The following is a 15042-nucleotide window of genomic DNA, read 5'->3' as shown; positions in this document are numbered from 1 at the left end:
GTATTCCTGGCCCACACAAACATAAAGAATAAAAATTGTTTGCTTTAAGTCACCAAATTTTGGGAGTAGTTGGTTATGTAGCAGTAGTTAACCAGAATAATTGGGAATCTACTGAAAGCTTCTTAAGATGTATTTGTTAAATCAACCTTGCTTTCTACTTCAGCTTCAGTAGAGCATCTGGATAAATAATAAAACAATTATTAAATTATAAAGGCAAGAAAAGTTATCCAATTTGCATGTAATACGTCACTCAAAGAATGTTCAACTAAAACACACCTTTTGATTATGGAAATAATAGTAATAACAAAAAATTGATATTCCTTACCCCCTTCCTTAATTTTTCTCCAAACAATGATAAAGTGATGGCATTTCTAACTATCTAAAAATTTCTGCAGCACAGGTTGTGCGTTTTTGACCTGGTTGGGAATTGATGAGCGAAGAGGATGTCAAGTTCATAAAAATGACAAATGCTTCTGTCATTAGCAGATGCATTAATCTCTGTCAGGAGAAAACCTTTCATTTGAGGGGTAAGTTAGATAAAATTCTAATGCTTAAATTCCATTCCAATTGAAAATAAGCCTTTAATACTAAACTTTCATTTGGGAGCCTTAATACTAAATTTTCACTTGGGATGAAGTAGTTTTGTTATTGTTGGGTTTTTAACATATAAAAGGCCATTTAACATATAAAATGTCACATTTCTGCTTAAACAATAAAATTCTAATGAATGGTTGAGGATTCTAAAGTGAAGCAAGAAAGAAGCCGTACCCATTATATACAAGTGAGCATTATTTTTTTCAGGAGCAAATTTCTAAGAGTTTTCTAGGCAAAAGCACTGAGTCATACTTGATTTTTAGCTCTTTTAAAAAAGCATTATGTTGCTTCTTTTAGTTTTCTGAATCAATATAAAAGTAGGCCTTCAAAAACCTAATTTCATGAGTTATTGGCAAGTAAGAGAATTGTGAGAAAAAGAGAAGCCCAGTCACCCTGATAACCAGAGATTAAAAGAAAATAAAACATTTTGAAACAGGGACTAAGAGAGAGTATGGTTAATCCCCAATGTTGATAGGAAACCAGTTTCATGCTCCAGACACTGCCAAGGATGTCATATACTGTCAAATCACTAAGAGGTGATCTGCAGAGGGAGTACACTGGAGTCCCAGGGGTCAATGTTCCACGAGTATTTTCCTATCTCCTCACCGTCAGAGTTTAGCAGCCAAGAGTGCTAGCAACCTGGGTTAAAAGTACATAATTGGCAAGCACACTTTGGAAGTTCAGGTCGGATGCCTCAGAGATTTACAGATTTATCTCCCCCGGCATCATTCATTTAGATTACAAGGGTAATGGTTCTAGAGTCCTCGCCCTCCTTTCCTCAGAGAGTATTTGTTCAGAGAAAGATAAGTTCTCTCCTGCTCCTGAGGAGGGGATGGGCAACTATACCAGGCATCCTACGAAAGCTCTGAGATTCACAATTTTGGAGTTCCTCTCCTGTGATACTGACCCCCACTCTGTATGCACCAGGTACATCTGGCTTTTACTGCCTTGCCTTGTAGCAGGTTGGCATATGGGAAATCAATGCAAGATGTTCTTTAAGTAAATAATCAGTGTGTTCTCTATTCTCATGTCTGCTGTCAGGACAAAGCAAATGTATAGCTATAAAAATTTAACAGGCCTGGGGTCTGTGGGGTAAAATCTCCCATCTTTGTGGTGAGAGCTATGTTGTTTAGGTTTTGGGAATCCCTGAGTCCACTTAATCAAGTTTCTATCCTATTTTTTCTCTATAATCCCTGAAAAATAAAATATTTTAATACAGGCCACACTAGTGTTGGAAATATTACTAAAGATTAAAAACAAGCATTTACTTTTTAAAAATGGAATTGCATAAAAAATTTAGCTAGACCCCAGATTCTGTGCATCACCAGAATTTGAGTGCAAGGGCAGAAATGGTCACCAGGAAAGTGGAGAATTATTTCTCCTACGTGAAATGGGTTAGATGGTTGGGGATGGGGTGCAGGTTTTGCCATGTTTACAACCTTGGCACAGTGCCTTGTATTCGCTAGTAATCAGTACACCTTAATGGAGGTAAATCATAGAAGTATTTCGTCCTAAGACAGTTGGTATGTGACTAGAGACCTACCCCAAATCTGGTAGGTTCAATGTAATGATGAAACTAATGTATCTACTTTCCTGCTAGATAAAGGCTCCTCTGGCTTTCAGGCCCTCAGAGCTTGATGGCAATATGGCTTAAAGTCATCATCTATCTTCATTAACTCCAAAACCTGTGCCTACCAGACAAACTTTTCCCCCTAAATTTTGCTTCTAAGAAGTCTTTGGATATTGTAAGGATAACAATATGAGGCCAACCAATATGCCCTTGTGAACTTATCAGCAGCTGTTATCTCTGTATTGGGAGCCAATTGGAATTCTGTGCCCTGTACAGTTTGCTAATACAGATGAATAAATCTCAAAATCTGCTCAAAACCCCTCAATAAGGTAGAGCCCTGAGGCCACAAGGGTCACTGATATACCCCAGAGCTACTCAGATTCCACCCAAGTGTAGACCCTCTTAAGTCACAATCTTTGATCTGAAACTTCAAACATTGGAGAGATTTGAGAGAGCATGGATTAGGTGATAGTACAATGACACCCAGAGACAAGGTTTATTTTCACATTCTGGAAGAAAAAAAGGGAACCCCTGCCACAATTGTGCAGAGTAGGAAGAAGAAAGAAATGAGCAATAGTGTCCTTGCTGATATCCTGAAGGACACTTTTAATTTAGGGTTTGGTTTTTGTGTGTTTTGTTATCATTATAAGGAGGGGGTTATTTTTTCCCTGCAGTGCTTAGTATTTAACAAATATTCAGGTTATACTAAAAGATGGAAAACTTGCTGATGAATGGGCAGAAGGGTAAAAGGACTAAAAGAAGTAAAATGATGCATGACACTGAATATACCAAAGCTAGAAATCCACAAAACTAAAATAAGTGAAAAGGGTGGATTAAGGAAGAGGAGAGATTAAAGGGGGGAGCGGGTAGAGAAGGCAAAAAAGGAGAGGCGGAGACTGAGCCTGAGCAGGGGATAGAAGTGATGCCCTAGGTCGAGTTCATGCTTCTGGCACTGAGACCCCGGAGCCAGTACATGAATCCAGCTCCTTCCTTTTTCAGAGCCTGAGGGCCCAGCACCCAGCAAGACAGTTATTGTCCCTGTTCTCATGGAGTGGATTATTTTAGAGAGGAAGGAGACATACATGGTATATGAAAAAATAAACAATGAAAATACCAGATTTATTGTGAACAGAGTATGCCAGATAAAGGTATATGAGCTGCTCTATCAGAGGGATGATAATTATCTGCTGGTAATAAACAGGTCAAGGAACATAATTTGGAGGGGGTGGCAGAGCTAGCGGTTTCAGATTGGGTGGTTAGAAAAGCCTCTCTCACCGAGTGACCTTTGTGGTGGGACCTGAATTACAAAAAGGAGCCAGCCAGGAGAAGATCTCCAGGACCAGCTTTCCAAGTTCAGAGAACAAGTGGGACAGAGGCCTAAAGGTGGGAGCAAGCTTGGCATGCTTCACAGCCCGAGTGGAGGCCAGAGTAAGGGCAGCAGGATGAAGCCGGGTGTGAGCGAGGGGAGAAGGGGGCGGGGGAGAGGCAAGGGCAGATCACACTGGGCAGGTGGCACGTGCCAGGGTAAGGAGTTTAGGTTTTATTCTAAGTAGATTTGGAAAACTTTACAGAGTTTTAAGAAAAGAAGTAACAATGAAACTCTACATAATCAAATTCCTGCTTGTTTTTGGAGTTGGATAACATGTTAATTCGAACAACTCGGGTCTTCTAAAGTCAGCGTAGATTCTTATGGAAATAGAAACTATCCTTAGGTATTCTCTTAAAACAAAAATGAATCTATGATATCACTTATGTGGAATCTAAAAACAAATGATACAAATGAATTTATTTGCAAACAGAAACAGACTCACAGATTTCTAAAACAAAGGGGAAAGAGGTTGGGGAAGGGATAAATTAGGAGCTTGGGATTAACAGATACACACTGCTTTATGTAAAACAGATAAATAACAAGGTCCTACTATACAGCACAGGGAACTATATACTCAGTATCTTGTAACAATCTATAATGGAAAAGAATCTGAAAAAATATATATATATAATTTTTCTTTTCACACACATATAACTGAATCACTTTGCTGTACACCAGAAACTCATACAACACTGTAAATCAACTATACTTCAGTAAAAACAAAAACAAAGAAAAAAAACCCAAAAATGAATCTGGTGATTTCTAAAGTAATTACATTTTTTTAAACTATTTTAAAAAAACTGCATTTGGCTTCAATGGAAAGCAAAAAGAGGTTAGTATTATGCATCTTTGATCAATTTTGAGATAAAATATATTTTTTCAAAAAGTACCTAATGCTTAGGGCTTCCCTGGTGGCACATGGTTGAGGGTCCGCCTGCCGATGCAGGGGACACGGGTTCGTGCCCCGGCCTGGTAAGATCCCACGTGCCGCGGAGCGGCTCGGCCCGTGAGCCCTGGCCGCTGAGCCTGCGCTCCGCAACGGGAGAGGCCACAACAGTGAGAGGCACGCGTACTACAAAAAAAAAAAAAAGTACCTAATGTTTAATAAAACATTTTATTCAATATCCACTGAAAGAATTTTTAAATGTGCTATATAATATTACAGTTTCTGAAGATACTGAAGAAATCAATTAGAATGAGAAATGAATTCAGCTGTTCTGCCCATGTGAGAGAGAGAGACTGCCACCGAGAACAGGAGAAATAATGAGCTGCAGGTTAGAGTTCCTGATTTAGAAACAAGTTCCCATCTAAAGAAAAAAGTGCTAGTATCAAAAAGGTCAAAGAATAAAGAAAATACAAAAATATACACAAATGCACAGGAGAGACTAATTTCCATGCACACTTCTCTAAAAGACTTTCAATTTCCTTGCAGCTAATTTTTTGTAAAGAAATTTAAACTCAAATTTCTTTTCTGAGAATGCCCAGAGAAATTATACCTGCAACTAACTCACAACAGGAATTTCTTAATGAAAAATGTTGTTTTGAATTCTCCCAGAATGTTTATCATTTCATAAATGACTCTGACATTTTCCCATTTGATTCAGTCAAAAGTTATTTCATGAAATAATAATAATAAAATTAAATGAATATCTAGGAGCTAGTTGAGTAGAAACAATGAAGCATGCATCTTAGAAGCAAAAACTAGTATGTTTGATACATTTATTTAAGAAGTAAGAACAGTGAATTATGCTTTTTAAAAGCATATTTAAAAGTATGTGATTTCATTCCAAAAACTATGCATTCTGTACAGTTTTAAAGTCTTTCTTTTAGATATGTGTCCCACTACCTGTGAATCCCTTTTTCATATTATACTAATTCTTTCCTTTAAGATGTTTTGAAAACATGAATTTTAGTATTATGGCCAACCCAGTCATTTGGTGGAGACTGATGCTATCAAGGCAGCAATTTGAACAAAATGAGATGTTATTCTGGTATATTGTCTCAAATAAGGCATCAGTGTATGTTTGTTAAGTGAAAGAACTATGGAAGGAAAGAGGGAGGGAAATTTATTTTGCTCACCTGTAAAATGAAGATGTGATACCTACTTTAGAGTTGATGAAGCTCAAAGGAGATGCTGTTTCCCGAATAACAGTGCAAAGTAAGCAAGCACTTAATGAACAGTAGCTGTTTTACTGTTATAATAAGTCAAATAACAAAAAAATCACGTTGCCTTTTCCCCTTCCTTATTAAAATGGCTTCCTGTATGAAGTGACAAAGGGGAGACGCAGAGACAGAGGGAAATTTCCTTAAGTAAACTGCACATTGGCTGAGGGGCAGGTGTAACAGAAAAGACGAATGATTGAGAACGATAATGGTTCCTTTTCCTTCTGAGCCCCTTCTGAGCTCTGAGCCTTTTTCAAAGAATTCTGCCTGTCTTAGGTAGAATATGAAAACATAAGCATTACTGATATTGGGAAAACATAGTGTGATAACTGTATCAATAATATAATTATTTGATATTCTTAACCTCCATATAATAATGTCTTACCAGAAAATATATTATAAAATGTATGCAAAAACAAAAGGATTTCTAAAAATGCACATTAAGTTTTATTCATGAAATCTCCTTTCCTTTACATGACTAAATAATTAATTCCATAAATATTTTGATGCAATGCTTTGCCCATTAAAGTACAAACCTGAATTTAATGTTGAACAGATTAATTGAGAAGCTGGAAGCACTTGGAGGGGATCAAAGAGTTTCAAACTTCTCTCCCTTCAGTTTCTAGTCTAATACTCAAGAGGCAGCATAAGATCCATGCCCTTGGGATTCCAGTTGACTAACGAGGAGGAGAAATCATTCCTGCACTAAATAGACCAGGGTTGCTACTGAAAGAGAGTTGAAAAACTTATGTTCACTTCAGCCTTCAAACTCATGATTTATACAGTAGTAACTTCTCAAAAGCAACACTAGAAACTTGTAGTATAAACAATATATAGCTTGTATCAAGTAGTTCTTAAAGTGTGGGAGACAGGGAAGAAGCCACTAGCAGAAAAGAGGAAGGAAACTATTAAAAGGAAAAGTAGGTCATCAGCATGTTAGAATGGCAAGAAAACTAGGAGGCAGGTGACAAAGAATAATGCAAAGGTACCCAATGCACTGCCTCCCCTCTCCCCGCCATTTTTTTAGTATTATGCTTTTAATTAAAATTTTATGTATCACCTATGAAAGGTTTTCCTTTTAGAAATAGGTATTGGAGCCACTTTGGTGGGTATGGGAGGAAAACATTAATGAACTTGTGGCTGATAGTGGTGACAGAATATTTAATAGATTAGATACAGAAAGTTATTAATCCTAAAGTTGTGCTATTTATTTTCATTTTTATATGAACTTTTGGACTGAGTTACTTTTGACTCGTGTCAAGTTGAACACTTGACGCCAGAATCAAGACACGAGAATCAAGGCAGATTCATATGTCTGTATTTGAAAATCACCTACAGATCTTAGATTCTGTTTGGCATATATACATACTTCTCCCTACTTGGATAGAATGAGAAAGTGTGATGTTTGTGGGAATTTAGGGGATAGGAGTTGGGGAAGAACTGAGAATGAGATGGAGAACAGCCCCGCAGAAGGAGGCCTGATAGTAGTGAGAGGTTTGCTTTCAGGTAATGCATATTTTCACAGTCTTTGAGTTTTTACTTAAGAGTATTGTTCCCAAGCAAGGTCTCAGTAAACATTTCTTAATCGGTTAACATTACAGATTAAGGGCAAGTATTCCAGAAAAAAAAAAAAAAAGCTTCTTTCTTTTCCTGTTGAAATCTTTCTTTTTTACAGTAGATCCAACTTAAATAAAAGTTTATCCTTCCAAATTTTATACTTACCAATTCCTTCAGAACTGATTCTATAAAGACTGAGGTTGGGTGGTGACAGCATAGCAAGAATGCATACCAGTGTGCATGAGGGATAATCAAAACTCAGCAGTCTCAGCTTTTACACCAACCTATGGACTAATCAACAAGGGTTGAATTCGATTGAAATAAAATCCTGCATGGAGAAGAATTCCAAATATAGCACAGATGTTGGCAGCTTCTGACAAGAGAAAGAAACAGGGAAACAGACAATTGGATGTCAAATTGCAGGCAATACTAGAATATCCTGGCATCTTTGTGCCAACACCAGCTGGTTTGCTGCCTGCTGCAGATGTGACTGTATCGCCACCTGCGGGCATGAATTACTGCCGATGTCGCCTCATCCAACCACCTGTCAAGTCAACCCTGGCAGCGTGGCTGGTGCCTGAGCAAGGCTGTGGGGCACAGAGGCAGAGCCCACTGGCATATTCTGGGACTCTGTCCTGCCTCTGCTGTTGCTACTCCTCCTCCAGACCTAGGAGGCTTCTGGTCTCAGCACAGGTAGACTACCTGTACTGTACGCTTGACAGTGATTAGGATGCTAATAAAAGTGCAGATGGGGAAGGTAGGCAAGTCAGCAGCACTAAGAACTGATAACAGATCCCTTTGTTATCCTTCCGGACCCTACTATGCCCTGCAGTAGCCATAATCACAGACTACTTCCGAAGAGATATGCCATCAATATTTAAGCACAAATGAGAGTTTAAGTGGCCAATTTCCCGGATTACTTGCAGTCCCCTCTTAGAGGTATCCCTTTGGTAAGGCACACTAAGTTCCTGTGACTCGCAGGACCACAGATGTAATGACTCAGAAAGCATCAGGAGGTAGGGAAGGAAATGTAGATGGCCACAAAATGTAAAGTGTGTTGATGCCCTCATTCCCCCATGCAAATCTCATCATCGTGGCCAAGAAGAAGCCACAAATATTGATACTTTACTGGCTATTTGAGACTCATCTTCATATATCTTACCTGATTAAACATATTTTCTTTTGGGTGAAGGGAGGAAAAGAGGGGAGCCACCAAGTCTCTTTCTAGGTACAAGTCTACTTTAGGCTACACGCTCCAGGACAAGGCAAGTCCTAGGTGAGGGCTCAACAGGCCTGGCAGCACTACCGCCTCTCATCTGGGCAATCCAAATGTTAGAAAGGGGCCTCATCTTCTGGGCCCTCCTCCTGGAAGAAGGAATTGCCCAGGGCTAATCCGAATGTAAAACCAGAGTGGCCCAGCTATGGGGCTGCTGACCAGAGATGGGTTTCAGTTTTCTTATACTAAAAACAAAGGGATGTTATAACTTACCTTTCCAGTGAGCATTTACTCTCTTGGTTGGACTATCAGTCCACATACTGGGCTATTTCATTCCAGTAGTTCCCATCCCACAAAGGGCTCAACTCTTAGATTCAGAAATATCTCAGCTGTGTCATGCTAAGTCTGTTACGGTAAAGTGACAAATAGTCAAGCAATTATGTGGTGGTGTTCACTGTGGACAGCTTTTGCACTCAGTTGGCTGAGCCCATGTAGAAGGGCTACTGCTGACATCAGGAATTCTGAGCATTTTTTCCTGCTAGCTGAGGTCCAATGACTTGTGAACAATTAGATAGAAAAAAACCCTTCCCCAAGGGAGTGCTACTCAAACGGAGCTGGCAAAGTGGGGGAAGACTGAGATTAAAAGCCTAAAAAGGCTCTAACTGAGCAAAAGATCAGCAAACTTATCTCTGTCCAGAACGAGCAAAGAGCAAAGCAAGCTGAATGGCCGATCAAACATGGCCATGAGGTCAGCTGGACCTTTGCTCCCCCGTTGTCCCCTATATGCCCCCAACAACTGAGAAGCCATGGGTTAGGGTGGAAAGACAGGTGCTTTCAATTCAGACAGCAATTAGCATAAATTTTAACTCTACAGCAAGCCAACTGTGTGAACTCAGGACAAGTTAATCACTCATGGCCTCAGTTTCCATATCTGTTGAATGAAGAAAAGAGAATCAGTATTCTGAGAGCTATTGAGAGGATTACATTTAAAAGGATAATATAAGTAAAACATACAGTGTTGTGTTGAGTGAACAGAAGATGATCAGTAAGATGATGTTGAAGGTTAATGAAATTGCTGTTGAGGTGGTATTTAAATAGAACATCTGTAGCTGTCCAAATAAGGTGAAGCCAAAAACGTACACATACTGTGCTTCAGGCTGCGTTCACACTGTGTTGCCCTTCAACCTTAAGCAATACTACATGGACAGAAAAACACTCTTAATTTTACTAGTATCATTTCGATAAATTTTCAGTCAAGAAATATTGCAGTACCTGAAAAAAATCATAGGAAAGCTTAATGCAAAATTGTAAAATAGAATTTAAGTGTACTTGTATTAATTTCAGTATAGCGTGCATGTGTGTCATTAAGTTCAAATGAGATCTCTGCATTCCCTTGTTTCATCAGCAAAATTTCATCAGTATAACGGAGAATGCCACTTCATCCCTGGGCAGGTGCCTCATGACTCTCTAACACTTGGGGGGTTTTAAACGAGGCCTTTGCATTTATTCCTCAGGTAAACTCTCTGCTATTTCAGTTATTTAAGTTAAAGAAAAGAACAGACCCTGATTTCTTTTCTACATTAATAAAATCAATAATAATTTTTATCTAGTAATAGATCTTCCCAAAGGACTATCTTTACTGAATATTAATATATTTACTGTAAGGAAAATAAAAGAGCTAAGAACATAATGTAGGAAAATAGCTATAAGAAGGGGTTTGTGAAGGCCAGAGACAACATTGGAGCAGAGATCAACTCTGAAATGTTGGTCCTGTCAAGATTTTTAACATAGGAAAGTGCCACGAATTCCTTTCTAATGAACCTTACATTGTTAAGACGTCACAATATTAAGCAACGTTATTTTTTCTGAAGCCCCTAAAATGTCTTCACTAAAAGAGAGTGTTACCATGTAAGAAACCCCATTACTAAGGCAAAGGCTATATGGCCTCTTGGCAATCAGTTCCAAATAATGGTAACAATTTACAATTGCTTTCAAACCAATTTTGATGCAAATTTTAGTGTTCTTGGGTGAAAAAAGAAAATCAAAGTGTAGAACAGTATGTACAAAGTGCTGCATTTTGTGTATAAAGAGTGAAAAAATAAATACGTGTCTTTATGGCATCAGGAATTCTGAGCATTCTGTGTATGCCAAGCATGCACACAAACATACGTACACCTAAAATGGTGGCCATGTGCAGCTGGGGGCGGATCTGAGTGAATAGAGAGTGAGACTCATAGCTGTAGACATTGAACATTTTTCTTTCATTTTGGAACTATGCAAATATATTACCTATTTACAAAATGAAATTTTAAAAATATGCCTTCCTAAGAGCTTCTTGTACAGATTTTCATCTTTTCTTACATTTCTCAAATGAGATTATATTTTTCTACAAACTGGGCACCATTGATTCAGTTTTGAGAAAGAATGATATACGAAATTAAATGACATTTTCCTAGGTGTTTTATAAATTACAGTATTATTTTTGTAAAATTAATTTTATATTTATAATTTCTGCATTTATTTTTGTATCTTTGAGTCGTCTACCAATCCATATCAGAAGCCATTTCTGACCTGTTCTTGGTTCAGTTTGATCACAAAGCTAATGAGATCGAAGAGGAATACTTCCCCTGGATTGTAAATTACTGACTTAAAAACTGCTCATTTTAATCACTTAATGAAGGCTAGGACTTAAAGCATACTGATACAAATATCATGCCCATAATTCCATATTAACTTTTCCAGCCTGTGTAGCAAGCATGTTTCGGTGAGTATGACCATTAAGAAATACATCAAATATGACTGACTAAAAGGAAACAACACAAGTTTTTCAGTGTTTTTGAAAAAGAATATTGTTATACCTGTGTTTTATTATAAATAACCAGGTTCTGTCATATTTTATCTTCTTGCCAGCAAATGAAGGACATTGTTTCATAAAGCTTCTAAAATGTACATGAATATTTAATTAAATCATATTTCCTTGAGAAAATAAAATTCATTCGCATTTATAGCAGACAGTTGTGAGGAGCAGATAACTGTCATAAGACCAGGGTAGCCAGTACCGGTTGCTTGTGGAACAAACTCCTCAATTTTTAAAACTTTTTTTTAAAAAATAAACATACAATCATAAGTGTTCATTTCCTTTAAAAATTCTAAAGATGAAGAAAATTACTGTCTATATATTTAAGTCCTTGTATAAATTACAAAACTCAAGTTTATGTTACATAGTCCCTTCCCCATAGGAAGCATAAAGCACTTTTGTGGTACCTTTCACCAGTAAATATTCGTATCACATTGAATTTGACAAACAAAAGAAAGGTCGATATTGCATCTTTAAGCCCCAAGAGAACATTCTTCTAAGCTGTCTCTCATGATGAATGAGCTTCAAAAGTCATTTGATTGCCACGATTTAACTCAATCTCAATCTCAAAGATATATAAAAGTAATATACCTATTGACTTCAGTAGAAATCTGAAATATCAGTGAACCGCAGACTCTTCTTGTTTGAGGTCAACAAACACCCTTTGGAAGACAACCAAGAGTAGTTTAAGACCAGGACAACAAAATAAAATTATAACAATAATAATTATAATAATAAAAATAACAATAATAAAATAAAAATAACAACCACCAACAATGAGGTAAACTCCCCTTTAAAAAGGCAATATGTGTTGCCTGGACTGTCAGGAGAGAGTTCGATTGTACCTGACACCCAAATGTTTTTCCAACCACAGTTCAGCCAGTTGCACGGTTGAGGCAAAAGTACTTGCCTTGGATCCTAAGCACATCTTATACTGCTTAGGGTCCAAGTTAGGGTCACAATGAACTGGATGGAAAATATGCACCACTCCTACTTCTTGACTTCTGAAGGGCCTTAAGCCAGATTGAATAACTTTATTGTAGAGATCTACATCTTCCAGTCCCCAGCCTTGTATTGAGGTATCAAATCCACCTGCACCCAGAAGATCACTTTTATAAATACAGGTAATTCCATATCCATAGTCTCTCCAAAATCCAGTCTTCTTTGAGAAGACAAAGTCATTATCAGTGGGAGGACTTCCCCCATTGGTTACCTTTGGGTCATACTGGCTAAAGATGATGGGATAGTACACCTGTTGTCCCTGAATTGTATTGTCTCTACATCGTTGGAGAAAGTCTCCTCTGAAGATCAAGTCAACATCACAAAATAGCAGCAAAGTATCATTGTCAAACTGGGAAGATCCCATTTCAAGACCAAGACCTCTGGAAAACTCTCCCTTCATAGGGATCAGGGTCATTTCTGCTTTAGGGTACTTGTTTTGATATTCTTGTATCAGCTCAATATGCTTGCTGGAATCTTGGCCAGAATCCCTACTGAAAAGGATGATGACCAGCTTTACATTCTGCTTTGGGATAAGACAAGTGTTTTCAAAGTTCTCCATGAATCTCAAGAAAATGTCATACCTTCCAATGAGAGGGACAAGAACATGTATTTTCTTTTCATTGGGCCCTCCCATTTCTTTGGCACCTTGAAAAGAAGATAATATCTTTAAAGAATTAGATATAAAGGAGAATGACTGAGTGTCACTGTTAATACTCTCTACAAGACTGTCGACATCTAGCTCTTCAGTTTCTCTGAAGAAAGGCTTGCTGAACAACTGCTGAAGATAGGCGTGACGTCTTACTGGCACAGTCAGTTTCCTCCCCTTGTGTCTTTTGTATAAGAGGAGTAAATCCAAGATGTACTCCACCCCATGCAGGGGATCAACCCTGCGGTAGCCATACTGAATTTCCTTGAAGTCAATGAGCCGTCCTCTACTCTTGGCATTCTCATTGATCATCTCCATCACCTGTAGGACGGTGTCATCCAGCGCTGTTCTCAGGATACTGCTGATGCTCTGTCGGGGAGGCTGGTTCTCAGATGCTGAGTAGAGGAGCTTCCCTGTCAGGAACTCCCATTCTATCACTTCATCTCTCTCCCGAGGCTGGAAGTGATTGAAAGAAGGCATCACTCCCAGCTGCTGGTCCTCTTTGCTCACTTCGCTGTTACTGAGCTTGCTCATCAGAGCGCTCTCCCGGTGGAGCTGGATGGTGCGGTAGCGAAGTTCAGAAATTTTGCGGCTAAGCATGTAATTATGAAGCCTGTATTGGTAGGCAGGCCTTTTGTTTGGATGAAGTGTTATGGCTGCATGGATTTTGCTGTTGTGAAGGTCTTGGATATAACCCTTCCGATTGTGTTCATAATTTTCATGGAACAGCTGCTGCATCTGAAAAGGAGAAGGAAATCAAGATGTTAGAATAAGTTTAAAATATCAAAGAAAACAAGAATCGACTACATCCATAACCCCATAATGAATCATTGTGAGGGTGACACAGGTGGGTAGAGCATGGATTTTCCAAAACAGGGGCTCACTCTGAGGAGTAAACCAATGCCCTGTTTCTTGGAATGGTAATATCAGCCCTAGAGGAGACCTACATTTTACTTAGCATCCTGATATACCATCTTTACAGAGTAAGTTCTTGGTAAGGTAATGTGGAACAGAAACTATATTGATCTACACTGCCTATTTAAAGGATCATACTCAAAATGCCTGACATCCTTATAAGCCAGAAAATCTCTCTGCTAATCTAGAAAAAGCTCAGGCAGGAACAAAAATGAGATCACACTTCAAACTGCCAGCTGTCTCCTCTGCCAGTCAATAAAGAAACCTCCATCACACCCATTCAAGATAAGTACCAATGGAGGAGGAGAGGCGGTGAAGGAAAAGGAGGGGGAGGAGAGCCAGCAGCGACAGCAGCATGAGATATCTGCAAATACATTCTTTAAAAGGAGGAAAGGAATATTGCAAACTTAAGAATACATATCCAAAACCATAGACAAAATAAAAAAATTAAGGACAATACACTCCTCCCTCCCCTCTCAAAAAGAACTCAAGGAATAGATAAATGAGCTAAGTAAGATAAATAAAATCAGTGATACTCACATTATAAGAAGCATAAAAAGAGATTTGTGAAAAACATAGAAAAAAGGGATTTGAGAAAATGTAGCAAAATAACAGAAGTTTAAAATATAGGTTAAAAGTATGGGCATATATGTCTATATGCATACACACATATAAATGTATATATTTGATATATATTTAAAAGTTTGTATCAAAGTTTGGATCTATATACATACAATAAATAAAGTTTTGTTAAAATTTGGGTATATAATACATCTGGATATATAGTAAAGGAATACAATATATACATAAGATATGTCTGAGGGACATATTTCCCTTAAAATAAAGGAAGGTGTATATCTATGTGTAATTAGGCCAAGCGAAAAAAAAAAAGCAAAATAAACAAACAAAACCCAATTTGGCTGTAAAGTCAGAAAAGAATGAATCTTGCCACAACATTCTCTATAGCAACATTCGATGATGAAAACAATAGAGCACAGCCCAGGAAGACCCCAAGGAAGCAAATTAATGATTCATATTATACTCAGCCAACCTAGAGCTCAAGTTTTATTGTGAAAAATAAACAGCTCCTAACATGTACGAATGTGTGGCATATCTGTGGTGATAAATTCTCTGACACTCCTCCAATCTAGAG

General features: G+C 38.1%; 2 protein-coding genes across 2 annotated transcripts in view; both read right to left on the bottom strand.

Annotated features, from left to right (window-relative positions):
• The window catches only part of LOC307184875 (uncharacterized protein), a gene marked incomplete at its 5' end in the record, with an annotated part of 352550 nt that extends 345080 nt beyond the window's left edge, over positions 1-7470 (bottom strand). The window contains one exon of the mRNA XM_079918638.1: positions 7419-7470. Coding sequence (XP_079774764.1) covers positions 7419-7470 — 52 coding nt within the window. The remainder of the gene's footprint in view (positions 1-7418) is intronic.
• A 3739-nt stretch (positions 7471-11209) lies between these two features.
• Positions 11210-15042, bottom strand: part of CHSY3 (chondroitin sulfate synthase 3) — a 277410-nt gene continuing 273577 nt past the window's right edge. The window contains exon 3 of the mRNA XM_079917417.1: positions 11210-13712. Within this exon, the coding sequence (XP_079773543.1) occupies positions 12150-13712 (1563 nt within the window). The 3' untranslated portion in view covers positions 11210-12149. The remainder of the gene's footprint in view (positions 13713-15042) is intronic.

Source organism: Stenella coeruleoalba (genome assembly GCF_951394435.1).
Source record: "Stenella coeruleoalba genome assembly, chromosome: 3".
Taxonomy (NCBI): domain Eukaryota; kingdom Metazoa; phylum Chordata; class Mammalia; order Artiodactyla; family Delphinidae; genus Stenella; species Stenella coeruleoalba.
The sequence above is the reverse complement of the archived record's forward strand: the minus strand, read 5'-3'. Positions and strand labels throughout refer to the sequence as shown.